Source organism: Numenius arquata, chromosome 8, assembly GCF_964106895.1.
Source record: "Numenius arquata chromosome 8, bNumArq3.hap1.1, whole genome shotgun sequence".
NCBI lineage: Eukaryota > Metazoa > Chordata > Aves > Charadriiformes > Scolopacidae > Numenius > Numenius arquata.
In genome coordinates this window covers 23,416,832-23,437,903 of record NC_133583.1, presented here as the reverse complement: position 1 = coordinate 23,437,903, position 21,072 = coordinate 23,416,832, and the positions used below count along the sequence as shown (strand labels likewise).

General features: G+C 42.6%; 1 protein-coding gene across 1 annotated transcript in view; it reads left to right on the top strand.

Annotated features, from left to right (window-relative positions):
- PHF2 (PHD finger protein 2) overlaps positions 1-21,072 on the top strand; it is an 88,491-nt gene that overhangs the window by 50,706 nt on the left and 16,713 nt on the right. Inside the window, exons 5-17 of the mRNA XM_074152680.1 lie at positions 1,800-1,941; positions 4,688-4,874; positions 5,410-5,572; positions 7,002-7,089; positions 7,692-7,798; positions 8,995-9,086; positions 10,801-10,890; positions 12,213-12,569; positions 13,480-13,599; positions 14,866-14,984; positions 15,654-15,832; positions 16,059-16,132; positions 16,664-16,821. Coding sequence (XP_074008781.1) covers positions 1,800-1,941; positions 4,688-4,874; positions 5,410-5,572; positions 7,002-7,089; positions 7,692-7,798; positions 8,995-9,086; positions 10,801-10,890; positions 12,213-12,569; positions 13,480-13,599; positions 14,866-14,984; positions 15,654-15,832; positions 16,059-16,132; positions 16,664-16,821 — 1,876 coding nt within the window. The remainder of the gene's footprint in view (positions 1-1,799; positions 1,942-4,687; positions 4,875-5,409; positions 5,573-7,001; positions 7,090-7,691; positions 7,799-8,994; positions 9,087-10,800; positions 10,891-12,212; positions 12,570-13,479; positions 13,600-14,865; positions 14,985-15,653; positions 15,833-16,058; positions 16,133-16,663; positions 16,822-21,072) is intronic.

Sequence of the window (21,072 nt, the reverse complement as noted above, 5' to 3'; positions counted from 1 at the left end):
TTCTCACAAGTCATCACGTCGTCCCACCTTGGAAGACACACCTTGGCCAGGAGCCATGGAAGTGCTCTGTAGTCACTTGTCTCCACATCCTTCTTCCTTCAGCATGTGTGATCTTGTCTCCTGTCTTCTCTCGCTCTGTCCCTCCTCTGTGTCACTTTCTGTCCGATTCTCTCTCCTTCCATCATCCTTCTGGCAAGGCATCATCCGTTTGGAGCCATGACTCCAGCCCTGCATTTCATGGTCCCTTTATCTCCTTGTATATTCTGCTAACCACCCCCTCCTGCACTCTCCTCACCAGCCCATTGACCTGCTCCCCAGACTGGAGGGTGCTATCACCAGCCACTGGTGTTCCTGACTGCATCTGTTGCTTTTGTGGTGATTGTGTGCAGCGAGATAACTCTGAATAAAGGAGAATTCAAGACTCCTAATTTTATTGTTCTCTCTATCCTGTTGCTTCTACAGGAAACATATTTTCCTTGTCCATCTGCTACACTTAGCAGATTTTCTGGTATGACCCAGGTGCTCCTTAGGCATCTGCTGGCTTTCTCTCAGCCTTCAGCTGAAATAATCCACCCTACCAACAAAACAGTTAGTGAAAAGCTGGAGGGAAGAATGCGGGTTGTTTAATCTGGAGCTGGCACCAGATTTGAAAGTGAACCGAACAAATAGGCGCTAGTCTAACCTCCATGGGGTTAGTTCGCTTGAACGGGATTTCCCAGGCAGGGATTTATCTCGCGATTTTGTAATTTATTACATTGGACCTAGAATGTCTTTTAGAAACAATCTAAAGTAAGTAGCAGAGGACAAAACAGCACAACCGAGGCTGCCAAATACATCATTACTGTTCTGGCATCTCATGAAAAAACAAATTGATTTTTTTTCCTCTCCTAATGCGAAAAAAAAGCTATGAATGAAGTGCTGAGAGAGGAAAAATAAGGCAAATCAAAACCGGAGGGAAGAAAGACTGGAGAGGTGCTTTTCTTGCAGGAAGGATAAGAGAGTGTGCTCAGAAATGGGCACTCTTTAAAGCTCTGACTTTCTCCATGTGTTCTCTGATGTGCCCAGTGTTAAATTCCACTAATTGACTATTGCCATTAGTATTAACACTGGAGATTGGTATCCAACAAAGTCTGTCAGAGGAAATGTATAAGTAGTAGCAGCTTATTCTCTGTACTCTAATACAGAGGGGATGGATTTTTGATAGGTGTAATTCTTGATAAAATAGTAATAAGTCAGATTTTTTGTGGCACACCTGAAATATCACATTAAAAAGTGGGACTTTTCCTGCAAGCTCCTCCTCGATTATAGATTTTATAAGCAAAAATTTAAAATAGAGCATAAGAGAAGTTACAGTTTTGGAAAATCGTTTGACAAGATACCCTGTATGGTATTACACTGTCTGCAATCATGGGACTTCTACAGTGGGGTGGGTAGGGCATACGCCGTGGATATACAGGTATTTGCATATGATTTGCACCATGCAAATAAAATCCATAATGAAATTAATAGATTCAAAATAACATTAATCCTTTAAAGGTAAAAACTACAGAAATAATGTCAGAGGCATGAATACAAATGCACCTTTTTATGCATATACATTTTATGTATATACACATCTTTTATACATACATGTATATGTGTATACATGCATAAACAAAAAGGAAGATACAAAGGCTAAGAAGATCAGGAAATTTAAAGATTGAGATGTTTCTCAAAATGTTAAAGTCACCCCCAAGCATAGAAAATGGGGCGAGCCAGGCTACCCTTCAAACTCTCTTTTTCATTGAATTAAATTTTAGGACCAGAGAGGAGCGTTGATGTCACCGATGTCACCAAACAGAAAGACTGCAAGATGAAGCTCAAGGAGTTTGTGGATTACTACTACAGTACGAACAGGAAAAGGGTCCTCAACGTGACCAACCTGGAGTTCTCAGACACGAGGTACGAGTCCAGCCTGTGGCACCGTGCGGTGGCTGGGACACGTGGCTGGGGGGTTTAAACAGCCTCTGCCCTTCCCGCTGGTTCCCTCTTTAGGAGATTCTGCTTTAATAACGGGGTGGTGGCTTCTCGTAGCTCTGAGTCTCCACTCCATCCTCCCAGTGCGGCCAGGTCAGGGAAAGCATAGAAATGAAAGTGCTCTTTGCTGTACAAGGAGAGTAGTACATAGTAGACTAAATGTCCTGGTAATTCACACCGGCATTTCATCAGCAGGCATGTGCCGTCAGCATTAACAGATCAGAACTGGAGATTTTGGCACCTTTCCATTTTATTTTAACTCCAGTAGTATAGGCATAGTTAATTCATTGCAGCTAGATACCAGTGATTTGTAACCAGAGCATCACTTGATGCTCCAGGAGTGAATTCTCTGCCCTGGTAGTGACTGGTAACGTAGTATGTTCCTAGTGTGATCTGAGGTATTACATACAGCCTAACATACACTGGTAAGACCAAGGAAAGGAGGACAGAGGTGACCAGAGAGAGATGATAAAACTGTATGTGGGTTCCTGGGAGAAGATAAACATAAGGGGTCTTTGTTTTAATATGCTGTGTTACTTTTCTGGTAAAATGGGAATTCTGATGCATATAAGGCAAGAACAGCCCTTCCTCCAGCTTAAGGTGATCTTTAAACATGGAACATTCTGTTTTAAAATGGGTTTTAGAGCAATCAGCATCCTACTGGTCTAGCATAGGTTTGAGTATATCATATATTGCTTTCTGAAATCCTCCATTTAAAGTAGCAGTAAGTAAATCAATGAGGTGTGCCTCTAGGTCTGGTGTCACATGTCACTGGATGGCCTTGGACGAGGGTTAAGTTTGAAATGTCTGTAATACTGTAATCCTAGACCATGCATTGTAGTTTTAGTTTCGCAGGTTAACCTGTCATCTGTATGACAGCGGCTCAGAACTGGAGCGGTGCTGACGCCTCCACGGAAAGCTGGGGGTGTGACGGTGCAGAGTAGCTGGGAATGTCGTGCTGAGGTGCCTTAGTGATGCCGAGAGCCAGAGGTGATGGTGCTGGCTACGTGGGCATCGCCTGACCTCATGGAGAGGGAGCCTACGATTCTCCTCATGGTTTATATGATATGTTTCATATACAGGATAATTAGCTGATGTTAATGCCTAAGCGTTGAGTTATTGCTTTGTGCTCTATATAGCTGTATTCAGCACCTGAGCTGTGCTTTTATTCCGGAAGTAGGCAGATGAATCTATAATCTGTGGAACTTCATGCAACACTGCAGATGATTTCCACAGTTCTTGTAGTCCTTCTGGGCAGCTCACACTTCTAGAGAAGTCAGAGAAGGAAAAGATTCCTTTATATATAAACACTACACAGAAGATAATGAATGTCAACATAAAGAATGGCTGTTTGGGGGAGCATTCCATTTTAGCAGAAAGGCTTAATGTAGCCTTAAAAAAGCTGGCTGATGAATAATTACTAGCTCATTTTTTTTAAAGCCATTACCTTTAGCCCTGTAGTTAGTGTTTTAGTAGTGTGCACCCATTTCTGCAGAAAGCATCTGTAGTAATTACAGGCTTCAAAGATTACCAGTATCTTCAGTTGAGATTTTTTTTAGCTTTCTGCCATTATCCCAGAATAACGGGAGGTCTTTTGTTCTGAAGGACTGCTGGAGCTGTCACTCACATGCTGCTAATTTAGACATTAACTAGCAAATATTTTATTTCTTAACATAGACAGTGACACTTTAATTGAATGCAGTGCTCCATCTTCCCCTGCCATTTTAAAGGGAGCTATTGTTATCGGTGTTTGACAGTGAGCATAAATGACACATGAGAGCATTTAATTTTAGTTTGAAGTACAGATACTCTCACTGACATGGTATTTTAGAGTGTCCAACAGTGAACCTCCACCCCCTGCAAGTGTTAGTCCAAATTTTGGATGTTTTAAATATAAAATTTAGCACATTCTGGGATGAAATACTTTTAATACCTGGTTATCATGCCACTACATTGTCTTAGCTGAGATTTATAGTATCTATTATATATGTAATATAGACATCATATATAAATAAATATATACAATGTAAATATATGCTGAACGTATATTCATTTGTATAAATTATATAAATAAATATTATACATGTTTTATTTTAATGTATTCACATTATCAATCCAAATTAGACTTTTTCCTTCTTCTGAGCTTTTAATGTAATTTAATCAGTCTGAATAAAAAGATTGCTGTGATTCTCAGCACCAGCTCAAGACTTACTTAGTCCCTAAGTATTAATATTATTGTTATTAGGATTTTTAATACTAAGGTTGACTTGCAAATGTTCAAGAGCATTTCTGTAGGAGAGCACACATTTCACTCTCCCTTCTGAAGGGGGCTGGAAAAGTGGCTGTGACTGATAACAGCACTGTTGATAACAGCCTGCATGGCAAGAGGCAGGGACTGGAAAAATACAAACAGCGTATGCTTGGTCATAAATACTGCTGCTGAAAGACGCCAAAGGATTGTTGCTAAGTCATCATACTTAAAAAGTCTTAAATTTCTGTCTCTAAACAGTTTTACAGTTTTTTTGAATGAAGGCAGTTCCGCTGACACGTAAGGAGCTGCTTCAGATTGTCACGCGAGTGCGAGAGTCGCACCCCGCTTGTTGTTCTATCAGGGTCCTTGTGCTGTCTTTTTATTAAAGTTGCCTGTTTGTTTTCCATTCTCCCTGTAAAGGATGTCCAGTTTTGTAGAGCCTCCAGATATAGTTAAGAAGTTGTCCTGGGTGGAAAACTATTGGCCTGATGATGCTCTTCTGGCTAAGCCCAAAGTCACCAAGTACTGCCTGATCTGCGTGAAGGACAGCTACACGGATTTCCACATAGATTCGGGGGGGGCTTCCGCATGGTACCATGTGCTGAAGGTAAGCGGTCATGTTTTTGTGGTGTATCTAGTAATGAACTAAATTTTATATGCAAAGGCCATCCTAAAATTCTCTCAGAAATTCAGGTCTTGGGTTTTTTTCCCCCATGGTCCTGTTGTATCTGTAAGAAATACACAGAGCTGTAAGGTGCCCTCTCAGCAGTGCCAGGGTCTGCTGAGCGAGGAAGTTATCTCTGTGCTTTCACTGTATTTGCATTTTAATATTTGTTTAGTGCCTTCTGTACATATGTCACCTATGACCTGAAAGATATTACGTCCTGCTTTTGCAGGATAATGGGATCTGTAAGCTTTTTGCAACCTCAGTCCCACAGATCTGAGCAAAGGTGGTCAGCTAGCGATTTAATTATTTCAGCCAGTCTGTACAAAGCTGACAAGTAAATTTTATTTCAATAATGTTAAAATATGTAATGCTATATATTTCTTCAGATGAATGTGCATGTATGTTCATGAATCTGTGCCAGTGCAGCAGTGCTTGGTTGGGCTGCTTGTTGCTAATTTTATATTTTCTAATTCAGGGAGAAAAGATATTTTATCTCATCAAACCAGCCTCTGCAAATATTTCTCTTTATGAACGCTGGCAATCGGCAGCAAACCACAGTGAGATGTTTTTTGCAGACCAAGTAGATAAGTGTTACAAGTGCACAGTTAAACAAGGACAGACCCTCTTCATTCCATCAGGTGAGTGGGCTGATGCAGGTGAGGTTTCCTGCTGATTTTAGAGCTGCTGAAATAGCATGTCCAAAATGCCGGAGGGATGTGATTTGACCACTTTCTCTGACAAAGTATGAAGTCCAATTCTCAGCAGAAGTACAATTTCATATGCTTACCAAAAAAAATATCAGAACTTCTGCTGCTTTCTATTGGTATTTTAGCACCCTTTTGAAAATACAACTAATAGGTAGACTGTTCCACTCCTGGTCTAGCTGGGTTGCAGGAGCTCATGAGTTCTTTCTCTGTATCCAGCCATGACAAAGATGCTTTTTGCCATCTGACAGAGAATTCACGTTGAATTACTTGCTGACCATGACTCCCCACAAAATCCTTTTCACGGTCATTGATTCCCTGTGACACTGAGTAACTGTAGGTGCCTGCATGAGTGTGAGTGTGCATTTATGGTTTCACATGAGGCTGAAGACCTGGGTGTCACAGGTTTTTATGGATTACTTGATAAACTCGGGCTTTCATTGCATTAGGGATGGTGGATTTTGTTTTACTCAGTTCCTGGGAGGATTTTCGTAAGGATGGGGAGTTGATCAGCAGATAGCGCAGTCTTAAGGAATGCAGTTCTGCTCCTGCCCCTGTCCCTCACTTTCCTCTCACCACGAACAACTATTTCTTCATTTGCATTGCTGTTTCCAGCACTTGCTGTTACCTGTTGTTACCTGAAAATCCCTGAGAGGGATTTTCTCTCCCTCTTTATGCCTTTAAACAATGCACTGCCCACTCAATCCACAATCTGAGTTGAGGCTTCCAGGTGGTGTGAGTAACAGCACTGGGACTTGTGTTTTGGAGGAAGCATACAGTAGTGCCATTTTTCTGTGTGTGAGTGTAATCCTTGCACAGAATGTTTACACACTTGCATTTTACTTTGACTGTAAAAAGTGGAAAGTAGGTACTTCTCTCATGACCATATGTGGAGCAGATGGTGGAATAAACACCAAGCAATTTATAGAGATTCACTAATTCAAGTAGATTTTTGTATGAAAATAAGTGTTCGGAGAACACCTGTTCCTGGCACTACAATAAAGTCAGCCTCAGGAGCTGTCACAGATTTTATGGTGTTGAGAAAGCAGATACTATCATGTAGCTGCTGCTGCTGCTTTTCACAGAAACAAGAAAGTGATGTCAGTGGGAGCAGTATGTCCCCTTTCACTGTCTGCCATGCTGAAGGTAGCCCTCGGGCTGTGCCTCGTGCCTTCCTGGGCTGGGCCTTCACCATGCAAAACAAGGGGCCAGATCCAGCTTCAGTTCTGGTGCTGACCTGGGCTGAAGAGCTGTATTGGTACCCAGGAAGTAAGTTGTTAAGTGAAGCATAAATGTCATGTTGTGAATAAAGTCTCTGTTACTGTGATTCCAGTTTTTATCCTCAGGACTCTTTCTCTTTTAGGTTGGATTTATGCAACTCTAACGCCTGTCGACTGCCTGGCCTTCGCAGGACATTTTCTACATAGTCTAAGTGTTGAAATGCAGATGAGGTAATCTGTCTTTAAAAACTGAAGTTAGGAAAGGCTCAGCTTTTAATAAATTGGCCATCCTCTCTCCTGTTAATTACCCTGCATTTGCAGTAATGTTGATGCAGCTCTATTGGGCAATTTTGGAGGATGTACCCACATTTGTCCCCTTCCACTGTGTTCTCCCGTGCTGAGTTATCCCAAGCTGGCTTTACACCTACTGCATAGCACATGGAAGGATCTATGGGGTACTTGGGTTGATGTGGCTAAGTCCTGAAGAAAGAACTGTTAAAAACTCAGTTTTACCCTAGATTATGCCATTCGCCTTCTGGATGAGCCCCCATCTGCTCAGCTGGGTTCTTTGCCCAGTGTAAGACAATACAAGTAGTTCTTTACTGATGCTGGGCGAATAATGCAATAAAACTATCTTACATCTGTATCGCAGAGTTTCTTACTAGTGTTATTTTGGTGTTTTGCTTTTGGTCTAATGCCAGAATACGTAGTAGCAGCAGCACAAAGAAGTGAAGCACTGCAAAATGAACCTCAGGCGTTTATGAGCGGTGCTTGTCACTGCGCGACACACTGGTGACCTGCTATGTTTAAGTTCGCGTGTCTTTCTATTGCAGGGCATATGAAGTAGAAAGACGATTGAAAATTGTCAGTCTGACCCAGTTTCCAAACTTCGAAACTGCATGTTGGTATATGGGAAGGCATCTACTAGAGACATTCAAAGGTAAAACTGCAGTTCTTTGCCTACTTTAGTTGCTTAGCTTCGGGGGCCTGAAAATAGTTCCTCTTAATTTCTGCTGATGCGTCACGTAGAAGATGGACAGGTGGCCACAATATGTCTTGTTAGTATTTGAAAACTACTGTTAACGTACCAGCAGAACATGCTTGTCTGGCCCAGCTCTCCCCTTAATTTCCTGCCATCTCACTCTAGAAAGGACCTTAAACTGTCCCTCTTGCCTATGCCTGAGGGAAGGTTTCATCTTTTTTATAAAATGTATTTTATTTGCCTCAGAGGCAAATAATGTTGTAACATTTCTCTTAGTTTTTGGTTGCCTGTCAAGTCCAGATTCATTCCCTGTTTTAACCTGATGAACTCTGTCAGCTCGAGGCACAGGGTAGTACTTCCTTCTCCCATCGTTCTTCTCATCCCGCTCAAAGTACCTGGGCAGGTCACACATACAGGGGGCCACGGGAACATCAAAGATGTGGCCAGTGGGAGCACTGAGAATTAAAGCAAAGTTTTCTGTGAAATTCAAAATCTTCCAGATCAGATTCCTTCAGAGCTGATCCAAACATCCATGCGTGTATGTTCTTTACAGATTCGTTCTCACTTTGCTCTTTGCCGCTATTTCGGTTATTACAGAATGTGTCTAGAGACACCCACCAGATCCTTTTATAACAAGAAAAATGTGTCCAATTAATAAGCATGGTGAGGGGTGCCTCTGAGTGGCACCTGGAAGGGGCCCCTTATGACTGACTCCGAAGAGAAACTGGAACGAGGGGAAGAGTTTAGGCCAGTTGTACTCGGGCAGAAGTGAGATACTTTGCCCAAGACAACCTTTGTTTCCCCATATTGGTATTTGCTTTTTCAGTCAGACTAAAAGAACCGCTGACAGTACCTTTTTATTCCCACAGCCTAGGATGTATGCACGTGGAAGCTAGCTTGAGTATGGGACCAAGAAAGGAACCGAAGGATTGCCAGTGTAGACATAACTTACAGCAGCACAGTGTAGGAAGGCTGAGTTGGATTGATGACACAGTAAATATACTCCTTATTACCATCAAGTTATAGCAGGGATTCATTTGTGGTGACCGACTTTCAAAGAGTCAACTTTCACAGTTAAACTTTTTCAAATTAAAGACTTTATGTAGAACAACTTTAGCAGTGTTTGAACAGCGTTGCTTTTTCCCTCTACTTAGGTTTGCATAAAGCTGGGCAACAACCTCCCGCTCATTTACTCCAAGGAGCAAAAATTCTCAACGGTGCTTTCAGGTCATGGACTAAAAAACAGGTAGGAGAAGCAGCCAGTTTTAATATTGCATGTTCCTCGGGTTTGTCAGTCACTGGGACAGAGCGCAAATGCTAGAACAAATAATATCTCCGTAGCAAAACAGCTAATTCTAAAATCCCAAAGAGAAGGGACTGGGAGAATGGGGAAGGAGTGCGATAGCTGGGATTTTATAGTGCTGCACGAGGAGTCAGTGGGAAAAAAAGGTACCACCAGGGCTTAAAAAAGCTCAATTCTGCACACGGCCAAAAGGATACTGAATGAATGTTCTCTGGGCATTTTCCTGTGCCAAATCAATTAAGCAGAGGTTATGTATGCGAGCGAGGCCTAGAACAATGCCTGCATTTTTGTGTGCACAAGGTGCCCAGTTCCTGCAAATCAACATGTTAATTGAGCTAGGAAATACATATTGGTTGGAGAGAAGGCTTAAAGGGATTTGCAGCCTGAATTTCCTGCTGCAGTCATTTCAGAAGTGTTATTCTTGCATGTGTTGCTCCTAAAGTTTTGGGGAATCAGCTGCAGGAGACAGACCATTCAGTCATAAAACGTGAACAGGGGAATGAGCAGCTTTAGGATTTCCAGGTGTTTTAAGAAGGGATGAGCAGCTGAATACACAGAGTTGCACAGACGTTTGGGTCACTCAGATTTAAATGGAGGGACTTGGCTGCTCCCTGCTGCAAAAAGCCAGTGCTTGAGCCCGAGTTCAGAATTGGTCCCTAAGTTCCTGTAGAAGGACTGGCTGGTGTGGAACCCCTCTTCTCCGTGTCATCCTGTTTAATTTTCCACTTACAATCATAGAATCACAGAATGGTTTGCGTTGGAAGGGACCTTAAAGCCCCTCCAGTGCCACCCCCTGCCCTGGACAGGGACACCTTCCATCAGACCAGGTTGCTCAAAGCCCCATCCAACCTGGCCTTGAACCTCTCCAGGGATGGGGCAGCTGCAGCTTCTCTGGGCAATCTGGGCCAGGCTCTCACCACCCTCACTGCAAAGAAGTTCTTCCCCAGATCTCATCTCAATCTCCCCTCTTTCAGTGTCAAACCCTTCCCCCTCGTCCCATGGCTCCCCTCCCTGATCCAGAGTCCCTCCCCAGCTTTCCTGGAGCCCCTTTAGGGACTGGAAGGGGTTCTAAGGTCACCCTGGAGCCTTCTTTTCTCCAGGCTGAACCCCCCCAGCTCTCTCATCCTGTCCTCACAGCAGAGGGGCTCCACTTGCCATGCAGATGAGAAACAGTGAGTCAAGGGAAGTGAGACTGCTGGCATTTAGGTAAAATTGAACTTTGAATATTATAATGTGACATGTGAATGCAAATGTCGTTAGTCCCATCAGGGAGCTCCCAAACCGCTCTGCTGACAAGGTGTGTGCCTGTCACAGTCATTGAAGACACCAGCCTAGGACAGGCTCTCCTTGGAGATGTAAAAAAGGAATTTCTCGCAGAATCTCATATAAGGGGCTGAACAAAGTGATGTTACAGTTGTGAAAATGCAGTAACATCTGAAAAAGACTATTGACTTTGTTGTTCTCACAGGACAACTGTTTACAATAACATCCAGAAGGGGAAAAAAGTAGATTTTTTCCTTATTTGGACCACTGATGCAGTCAGTATTGATTTCAGTACATAGGAAAAACACTGGTGTTTCACTTAATGAGTTTTTTTTTTATATTTTTGAAAAAAGCCCATGTACAGAAACAGCGGTCTGGCTTTGTTCTGTTTTAGGCTTTAGCAGAGCATGAAGATGAGCTACCAGAAAACTTCAAACCAGCACAACTTATCAAGGACCTTGCCAAAGAAATAAGATTAAGTGAGGTTTGTGCTCTTTTCATAACATTAACTATATTGTGGATCTTTTAATAATCTAGGCTATAAAATGGATGAATTGAAATAAATGAATCTTTTTTCCCCTCTTTCTTCATTATTAGAGTTCACGTGAGGTGTCACACTAGGGGCACTGCTCAAGACTCTTGTCTGGGGGTGACTCGTCCCATATTCTGGGCCCCTGTTTGCTTTCTCCTCGGCTTTATGCCGGCTCTGCCTGTCCCACATCCTTCCCCCTCCACTTTCTCCTGGCTGGGCTGCCACACTCCCCTCTCTGTCCTTATTTTCTCTTTCACTTTAGCTACTTCCTACCCAAAAATAAGATAGAACTCAGAGAATGCTGTTGCCATCCCTGTGATTGTGCTTCCTGGGTAGTATCTCCTTTTCCTTACGTCCATCGGTCTTGTCTGTGACATTGGCTGAGCTTGGGACTATTATTCTGTACGTTGTCCCAATAGAAAGCCTTGCTCTTGCCTGGCTTCTAGGCAGAGTTACTATAGCAAATGTGATAATAATTGTACTCCTCCCCTCCCCTGAAAAAACCCAAGCCAAAAAAAAAAAAACCAAAAAAAGGAGGTTTCATGGAGGTATCATCCCCTAAGTTTGGTATCATATCCCACTTAGAGGAGACGTGTGACAGTGCAAGGTGACAATAGCTAGCTCAGTTGTTTTAACAAGACATTGTGTTACATGCCACCCCTTTTCTAACTCTATCCAAAGACCTCAAAATTGAAATCTATCTTGTCCTTTTATCCTCTTTGATGTAATATGTAAGTTTTCTGATTGTCAGAATGGCAAGTTAAGCAGAAAATAATTTCTTTTTAATTAGTCAGATGGTGTTAATTTTAATTGGGCAGCTATTTTACTGCTTATTTTTCCTGAGGGCATGAAACATGATTCTGCTACATTTATCACATCTGAGTTAGATGGAAATGGTTTGTGCATGAGCTGATTAGCATTTTAAACAAAAGACCATTCATTCTATACATTGCTTTGTGTGGGCAGTGCATTCAACGGTCCTGCCTGATGATAGAGCCTGGTGAGAGTTACATTCCTTATGGAGCTACAGGAGTTTCTCTTGGCCAAAGTTGTGCTTGAGCAATGTGGGGGTGGGAGTTATTGCTGAGCAGAGTGTTCCTGGGGCATGTGGTGGGGTCTTCATCCCATGGCCAGCCTGAGCTGGGAATGCAGTTCCCCCTTTATTGAGTAGGGGATCTTTGGAGTTTGTTTCCCCCAGGAAGGGAGGGTGCAGGGGAATATCCAACATGAAATGGATGGGTCTGAACGCCTTTCCGTTTTGTGCTGAACTCCAGAATGCTTCAAAAGCCAGCAAAGCAGACACGAGTGCCAACACAAATGCTGAGGAGATCTGTCCTGTGGAGAAGGAGGAGGCACCATCACCTGTCCAAGTGACGCCTCCACCCCCACCGAAAAAAAAGACTCCCAAAACTGTGAAAACCCCCAAACAACTCAAGCCATCCAAACCCCCCAAACCTCCCAAGCCACCCAAACCCCCGAAGCCTCCCAAAACACCAAAAGTTAAGGGAGAAGGGAAAAAGAAAGGAAAGAAGGCAAAGGAGAGTCCACCGCCAGCCATCCCCAATCTTGACTTGCTGGAGGCACACACGAAGGAGGCTTTGACGAAGATCGAGACGCCAAAGAAGGGGAAGGTGGGTCCTATTTTAACCTCTCTCTGTTCCTCTCATTTTAATCACTCCTTAGATCTCATGAAAAAAACAATTTAAACAACACAGTATAAAAGCCTGTCTCCACTGAAGTAAATGACAGCTTTGTAAATGCTAGCTTATCACCCTTTTCTTACCTGAATTTTACTTTGATTTGATTTGGCTGTTTGCTTGGTTATTCATTTGATATTGGAGCCTTCAAGAAACTTATTGATTCAAGCTGTCTGGCAAACTTCCTTGCCCAAACTGAGGCAGGATGAAAATTAAAAATGGATTTTTTTTGGCCTCTTCAACTATTATATTCTTATTTTAAGTGTTATTAGCACTCTCGTGTGCATTTCCATAATCAGTTATCAAAGATGAAGGAACTCTTTTCTAAAGCATCTTATTTGCATGAGATTTTGCTCTGGAATGAGAGAATGAAGATAAAACAATAGTTTGCTTCCATTTTTGCCCATGTAGGACAAGTTTCATTTTGATGTCCTTTAATTCGACGTGAATTTTGCTGCTGACTTCAGTAGGGGCCAGGAATTCATTGAGGCACTGACAAGAGTAATGTATTGTAAACTGTTTGTTAAGAAGTATCCATAAGTCTTTTCTAAAATGCTTTGAATTTCCTAGTAGTTTGTATGCAGTTTGCGAGACCTGTCCACGGAGCAATAGGCAGGGAAATTAGTATGTTTTACGATAATTTTGTATGTTGCTATATCCAGGAGTAATGCAGCTTGTCTTCTGCCTTCTCTGAAGCAGCAGTATTTGACTGAATCTCACATTTGGGTTCAAAAAGAATGAATCAGGCGTTTTCAAAAATCTATCATGTTATATTCTAGATAAAAAATGTGTTTCTGTACCCTGCCAGCCCACCATCCTCAGTACATGCTGACTCTTTCCCCAGGCTGCAAAGAATGTTTTAAGTGTTCCCAACAAGGAAACTGCTAGTAAGCAGAATGAGGCGGAGAAATTTGAAGTTCGGGAGCAAAATAAAAGCAAAACAGAAGCCAAATGGAAATATAAGGTAATGTGTCCTGGTAAATTCTGCTGCTGGTTCTGCCACATAGTGATAAGTTGAGGGTGGAGAAATGTGCATAGATCTACCTAAACAGAAAAAACACCAATTTGCAGTTTCTGAAGAAAAAATTTCAGCAGAAAATAATGAAGTGATCACTGATAAAGGAGGGAAAAGCAGATTCTTCAAAAGCATGTGCCGAATTGTCCATCTTCATCTTCATTGAAGCCAGGGCGAACACTGTAAATAGTGAGATTTTTCAGTGCTGATCCCTTTTGCCATTCTTACTTTAACATAGTCATATGCTTTGTCTGGAGTAGTTCCAGAGAAATCGATAACTAATCATGGCATAAAAGTAGAGTTAATGAAATCTAAATTATGCCATATGAATTAAAAGCTTGCCTTCCTGGAGGGCTAAAACAGCGTGAGTAAAATCCGTTCATAGAATAATAACATTTTTTCTCCAGGTACCATTTAAAACGAGGTGACACTAGGCCTTCTCTCAGAAATAGCTGTCTGAATTTTGCCTGCTTTGTGAACTTCTAATGACAAAGGTGCAAACAATTTCTCCCAAAACAAAACAGAAGTACATGCTTTTTCATGTGGGCAAAGTACTAAGAATCATGAATCATTAACATTGGAGACATCTAAATCTTTTGTGTTAAAAAAGTCCTGGTTAATGTGATTAGATCCATACGTACCAATTAATTCTGCAGCCAGTGTAACTTAGGAAAGTATTAAGGTGATGCTTAAAAAATAATTAAAGGCTTCCTTTGCACTGAATGACTTTGATATTACATTATTAAATTCATAATTCAGGCTCTTCTGAAGGTGTGAAAGAAGCAAGTGGAGCCTGGGAATAAAATGCAGTTGTATTTGGGAGGTTCCGGGCTCCGTGCTGGATTCTGTTCTCAGCCACACGGCAGGACGCCGATGAGCAGCGCGCTGAACCTGTGCTCTGGTTCACGAGATGTGTCTTTATATTTTACATCAGTCTGTACAAATTTAAGAGAGCGATATTTAAATTTGGCATTGTGTTTGTGGCAGGCACTGCTTAAACTGGTGCTGAAGTGCTTCTTGAATGGGACAAGTCCCTGAACTAAACCCTGTGTCATCTAAGGAAGAGTATAATCCTCCGTTCATTACCACATGTGGGGGAACATGTTTTTCTCTGCATATAGGTCAGTGGATTCTCTGAGGTTACCTGGGAGTCTGAAATATCAACAACTCCTTCAACTAATGTTATTGTTTTATTTTGGGCCCTTTGCCTTTCAGAACAGTAAACCTGATTCACTTCTAAAAATGGAAGAGGAACACAAATCGGAAAAGACGCCTTTATCAGGAAATAAGGACAACAAATTTACATTCTCTTTCTCTAATAAGAAGTTGCTTGGGTAAGTAAAAAATATGACAATACAGATCAGTTTAAAAAAAGCAGATTAAAAAGTCTTGTTGTTATTTATGGGTTTTTATACAAGAAGGTGAAAATCTGCCTTTCTGGTCAATGTAGAAAATACACATAAGCAAAAAGTTCTCTGCTCTAGAACTTGATTTCACCTGGAACCCAGCATAGTTGGCTGGAACAGCAATGACCTGCCTTTGGGGCTGGTACTTTGCTTGAGAATAGTGTCCTCAGTATTCAGACAGTGTCTCGGGTTTTGGCACTTCGGGTTCTTACTAGTTGAGTTGTATTAAGTGGGTTTTGTGCAGATCCTACTCGGCGTACATTTTTAAGAAAGTGTTCAATAAACTCTGCATACCGCAGTTCCATTCTGTGTGCGTGATGCATATTGTGATACACCTTGAGACAGCTTTAAGTAATACAGTGCTTATTTGAAGCCAGCCAAGGCTTCTCTAGTCAGCATCGCATTTTGAGATATAAATTGTAGGTACAGAAGTGTGTTTGTAAAATTATTTAAATTGCTGTGGCCCCTCTGAAAGTATTCAAGTTGACTGAGATTTCTATATAAAGATACTCATTGTCTTCCTCTCTGGCAATTCACAAAATGCTTTCCAATCAGAATATTGTTACTGATTTGTAATTATATTAATTTTTTTTTCAGTTCCAAGGGAGTCAAAACCCAGCTGAATACTAGTGTGTTTGGGTCACTGCAGAATTTTAAAGAAGATAAAGCAAAACCTGTACGAGATGAATATGAGTATGTGTCAGACGATGGTGAACTAAAAATTGATGAGTTTCCAATCAGGAGGAAGAAAAACACTTCAAAAAGAGAACTGCCCTGTAAGAATATTTCCTATTTTGCTTATAGCTGCACAACAAAGTCTTACGTATTGATTGTCCAAAATTAGTCTTTAAAATCTACATGATTTATAAAAAAGCAAACCATGTCTTAACTGTCAGTTAAATATAGGTGGATTTGAACTGCTTTAGAAGTTATAGCTTAGGAGTGGTATCTTTTGAAGAGAAAAGAGCCATGACTTTGTTTTTCTTTTTATTTTGAATTCAGTTTTATCGGATAAAAAAGACACTTTGCAGCATACTCCTGTCAAGAAGCCGAAGGTGGAGTCGGTATCATACAAGGTACGGTTATTGTTGTACCTGTCACAAGCAGGCACCCGCTGTACGTCTCTAACAGCATGTGTGGCAGGTTGCCCAGGGAAGCTGTGGCTGCCCCATCCCTGGAGGGGTTCAAGGCCAGGTTGGAGGGGGCTTTGAGCAACCTGGTCTGGTGGGAGGTGTCCCTGTCCAGGGCAGGGGGTGGCAGTGCGTGGGCTTTAAGGTCCCTTCCAACCCAAACCATGCTGTGAAAAAGCAGCACAGCTCCTGGAAAAACCACTGTTGGAGTGGTTTGATCCCACGGGCAGGATCAGATCTCAAAGTTGGTTCTCCAGGGTTGGAAGGGGAAAGAAAAACCTACTAGTGGCTAGAGGCTGCAAGGAAACAGATTTTTACCGTGTACCTGGGTTTGGTTTTGAGGGTTTTTTTTTAAATGAAAGCAAATTACAAACGCTAGCCCTGTGCCTTTGGAGGAGCAGCAGGCTGCAAAAATTACTGTGTTGTTCTAACTTAGTGAGTTTCTTTTTTGTTTGAACCGTTTCCTTGTTTTTGCAGAGCGATGACTCGTCAGATGAAGATTTGCTTCACATTGACACAGAGGCAAAGCCAGGGCGCAATTCCAAAGTAAAGAAAGAGAGTGGAAGTTCAGCGGGAATTCTTGATCTTTTGCAGGCAAGCAAGGAAGTTGGGGGTCTAGAGTATAACACCAACAGGTATGCACCAAGGGATGTTTTTTCCTCTTACCCATAAACAAAAATTGTTCTTTTGTCATTGTGTGTGTGTGAGTGAGAATGAATTTTGCAGCTCAGTAACTGCTTTTTCTCCAGTAAGCAAATCTTCCTTTTATCCTGTGATCTGGAGGGAGAGGTGGGAAAATGTGTGGGAAAGGTTTTGGTGGCATAATTTAAACAAACAGAGGCATTTCACATCTGTAAATGCTGAACATCCATTTTAGCAATAATGCTGTAATAGATGAATCATTCAAAAGGAAGGAGAGCTCAGTGAATGCAGCTTGAGGGCATGAATAATGGTTTTTAATGTAGTAATAATGTAATAAAGTAATGTAAATGCCCAGCATTCCTTCCATAAGGTATTGTAAGGTGCCGCGGAGCTCCCTGAATACTGAATGTTTGAAAGAAGAAAATAGGAAACCATCTACTCTCCCACACACCCCTGGTCATCATTCCTCTCCCCAGCAAAACACATGGCTTGGAAAAAACAAAACTCTTTCCTGGGTACTTCTGTACCTAAAATGGAAGTGCTTGCCTGCGCTGGGTTGTGTTTCATGTGGGACCACTGTAGGTGGACACTGAAGTCGACGCTAGACATTTTGGAATACGGTTAATAAGGTGCAGCACTAGATCTTTTAGTAATCTAAACAATGAGCAGTGAAAAGAAATGCAAAACTGGAAAATACAGTCCCCAGATTCAAATCCTGCAGCTCAGACCTGTCTGGGACAAGGGTTTTGCTTGGACCCGTCTCAAAACAAATGTGTGGGTTCACTCTCTCCACTCTCTCCAGGACAAGCCTGACCTTGAATACTGAGAGAGCAATTAGGGGACAGAAGTACACGTGTTGTTTCGAAAGGAGCTAGTGGCACTCTTCACATACAGAATAGCCCAGAACTCCAGGTTCCTGACCTTAGGAACAAATCCCTGGGAAAGAGGTTTTGGGAATATCAATGTTTATGGCTTCCAGGCACAGAATGGCACTGCAGACAGGAACTGCTGCGTCTTATGCCCTTTTCTCCCTAACACTCTGCTGATTCAGGGGTCTTTGCTGCTGCAGTTTTAACGGAGTGATTTGTCCCCTGTCTGTGGAAAACCAGAGGTATTCACCTAAGCATGCTCCACTGCTCCACAGCGACCGCAGCCTCGGTACGTTTGGAAGCTGTGGGCTGTTCATAAATTCCTGGCACAAGTTTCTAGCCTCTAGATACACCTGTTGTGCAAACAAAGGAATTGTCCTCCAAAAGGTGAGGTGGTGAGATGGGAAATGATGTGCAATGTGTGGTAAGGCTATTCTTGTTTGGCATTTTAATGAGCCAGTTCCATCTCTGCTCTGCCTTTGTTTGAAAATGGCCTTCGCCGGTCAGGCGGGACACGTTGGCTCTCCAGGCTGGCTGCTGGAAGCAGCATTTATCCTACTCTAGATTCCTACAGCAGATGTTGCGTGGAAGCAAGAGGTGTCTTGCACCATTTTATACGTGCAAAGCAGCAAAACCAACCTGCTTTGAGTCATAAAGCCGGATACCACAGTCAGTGGTTGCTGAGGTACCCCAAAGGCATCCTTTTCCTCCCTGCTTTCTCTGGGTCTGCCCCAGGACCTGTGCAGGAGGTAAAAGTAGTTGTAGGAGTGGTGGTAGAGTTGAGAACAGACTGGACAAGGAGAGACCGGTGCTGTCCTTCTCACCACCTTCTCACCCAGCTGTGCCCAAACTGGGTGCTGGGTGTCCGTCACCCAGGAAAAACTCAGCTTGCAACTTGGAAACGACCCGTTAAAGTGGAATGAGAAGGTCCCCTCAGAGAGGGGTATTACCTAAACCTGGGAAAGCTAAAAGTCATAACTGAGAATTCCAAAAGATATGCCTCGTGGTCAAAGGGGAACATATGGAATAAGTTATCGAGGGAAATCATGGAAGCAAATTTTATCAGGCAGTTTGAAAAAAAAAAAAAAGAGAGATTTTTTGGTGTTGAGAGAGAAAATGGAATCTTTTTAAGGTTACAGTGCAGTGACAGAGCTACAGAGAAATCTTAAGGAAGAGGTGTTGCTGAACCAGAAACATCTTCTGGTTCAATCTTCCTCAGTTTATTCAGCAATTCTCTCTTTCACAGTTTAGATGGTTGCAGGAGATTAAAGCATATTATATAGACTGTCTTGATGCAGGGTGCTCAGCTGTGCGGTGCCAGGCAGCTCTGGGAGAGCCAGCCTTGCCTTTGCACATCAACTTGTAGAGTTTATGACAGCGACGGGGATCCTCATCTCTGTGTTGAACAGAGGTGTGTGTGCGGAGTCTCCTCTAAGAGCTCTCTGTTCGTTCCTAGTGGGGATGAAAAAAGCCAATGATTTTAAAATCAAGTAGCATAGTCATGGTGTATCCTTTGAAGGCTTATCTTGATGAGGCTGCTAGTTCTAGGGAAGAGATCTGATCTTGGTTTAGTCCTGGTTTTCCTGCATTGCTGCCTCCCCCTTGCAAGGAGTGGTTGGTCAGAACAGCCAGCCACCTCCTGGGGCTGCAAAGGGTGTGGGGAGAGGTACCGGTATGTCTGCAGCTCCCAGGAAATACAGTATTTTTTGTTGTCTGAGCTCAAGTGGGTCAGTGGTTCTAGATTTTCCTGATCTCTCGAGATTTGACCCCATCTCTGCATCTGCTCTTCGAAAGAAATAATCGCATCGGCACTTGTCTGTTTGTTCTTGTGAGTTCCTTTTCCATTCCCTGTCATGGTGCGTAGTGGAACTAGTGTTTTGTGTTGAATTTACACTTACATTTTGGCAGGTAATTAGACATGTTGGCAGGTAGTTAGGTGTATCTAACTCTGGGAATAAAGTTGCCAGTATAACATGACTCCCATGCTTGAAATTTGGTATGAAATAAGAAAATTTGTCAATCATTGTAAGAATTAAAAGAAATCTGTCTTGGCCATATTTACAGTACGAACCATTCCATCTATGACATGATTTGCCACCTGGTTATGATATGCAGAAATGCAGGGGGGAGCAGAAGAAACAGGTTAAAGAAATGGTCCTCAAAGATACTTTTCCTCACTTGGGAGGTGTCTTTCGCTGCCTGCAATGGGTTAAAACTGCCCTTCAGCGATGGAGTGGGACTCAGGCCGTTCATTTTCCCTCCCTTCAGCCCGGGCCCTGTACCTAGTGTATTTGTAGACTTTGCGGTTTCTGAAATCGAAGTCGCAAGCACTGTCACAAAACTAAACTCTGCATGAATTACTGCACTGTGTGTGGTAGTTCAGTGGGAATGTGTCATATCAATTTTGTCTCTTGTATAAACAATTAGGCTTTGGCAGTGTGTGTTGCAGCTTCATTGAAAAAAGCTCCCGATAAATGAAATTACTGTTTCATTTCGTAATTATGCTTGGCTTTTTAAATGGCCCTAACGTGCTTTTTAAAAAAGAAAAGAAAAAAGGAAGAAACACAATACGCAAACACGCTGTGTCGCAACATAATGCCAATGTGGTCGTGTCTGACTCACAGGAACAATTGCCATCTTTCTCTACTTCTAAGGCAGATAAAGGCTAGGCCTATGTATGTATTTTTATATATATATATATACATAGGTATATATACATACGTAGGTATATTCTGGACACTCCAGGTAGTCTGTAGGTCTGTGTGGAGTCTCCTTTGCTCACACAGTGGTCTGTGGGGATAAGAGCCAGGTCTCAAGTGGGAATGTTGGAGCCCTGTCCGACCAGCGCTGGAGCTGCTGAACCCCAGCAGTAACGTAGGGAGCAGGTCGGGGCTTTTTGTGATAATGACCTTACTCTGAATTGTATGAAACTTTATTCTGTAAAATATTGGACTGCCATTTGCAGCTGACCAAACCAAACACCCTGGTGACGTTGCCTAGATTGCTGCAGAGAGCTGCATCTCCCATACTTGTGTCAGTGGTAGCAAGATGGGGACAGATAATGACAGAGGTTCTGCAGAAAGGCTGCTGTAAATGTGGACACAGTCTGAAAGAACTTCTCAGAATGATCAGCCCAATGTTTGTGCTCTATGCCAAGGGATGGTGTGCAGGGAGGCCCTTGCTTATACTTATTGCTATAACAACCAAGGGCAGCCAATTTCGTTATTTGCCCCCTTAGAGGGTCGGAAACGGAAAAAACGTAGAGGGGTCACATCGGTGGGGAGGAGCGGACAGGAGAGGTGACCCAAACCTGACCAACTGGGGTATTCCATCCCGTCTGCCCCACGCTCAGTATAACAGCTGAGGGATCAAAGG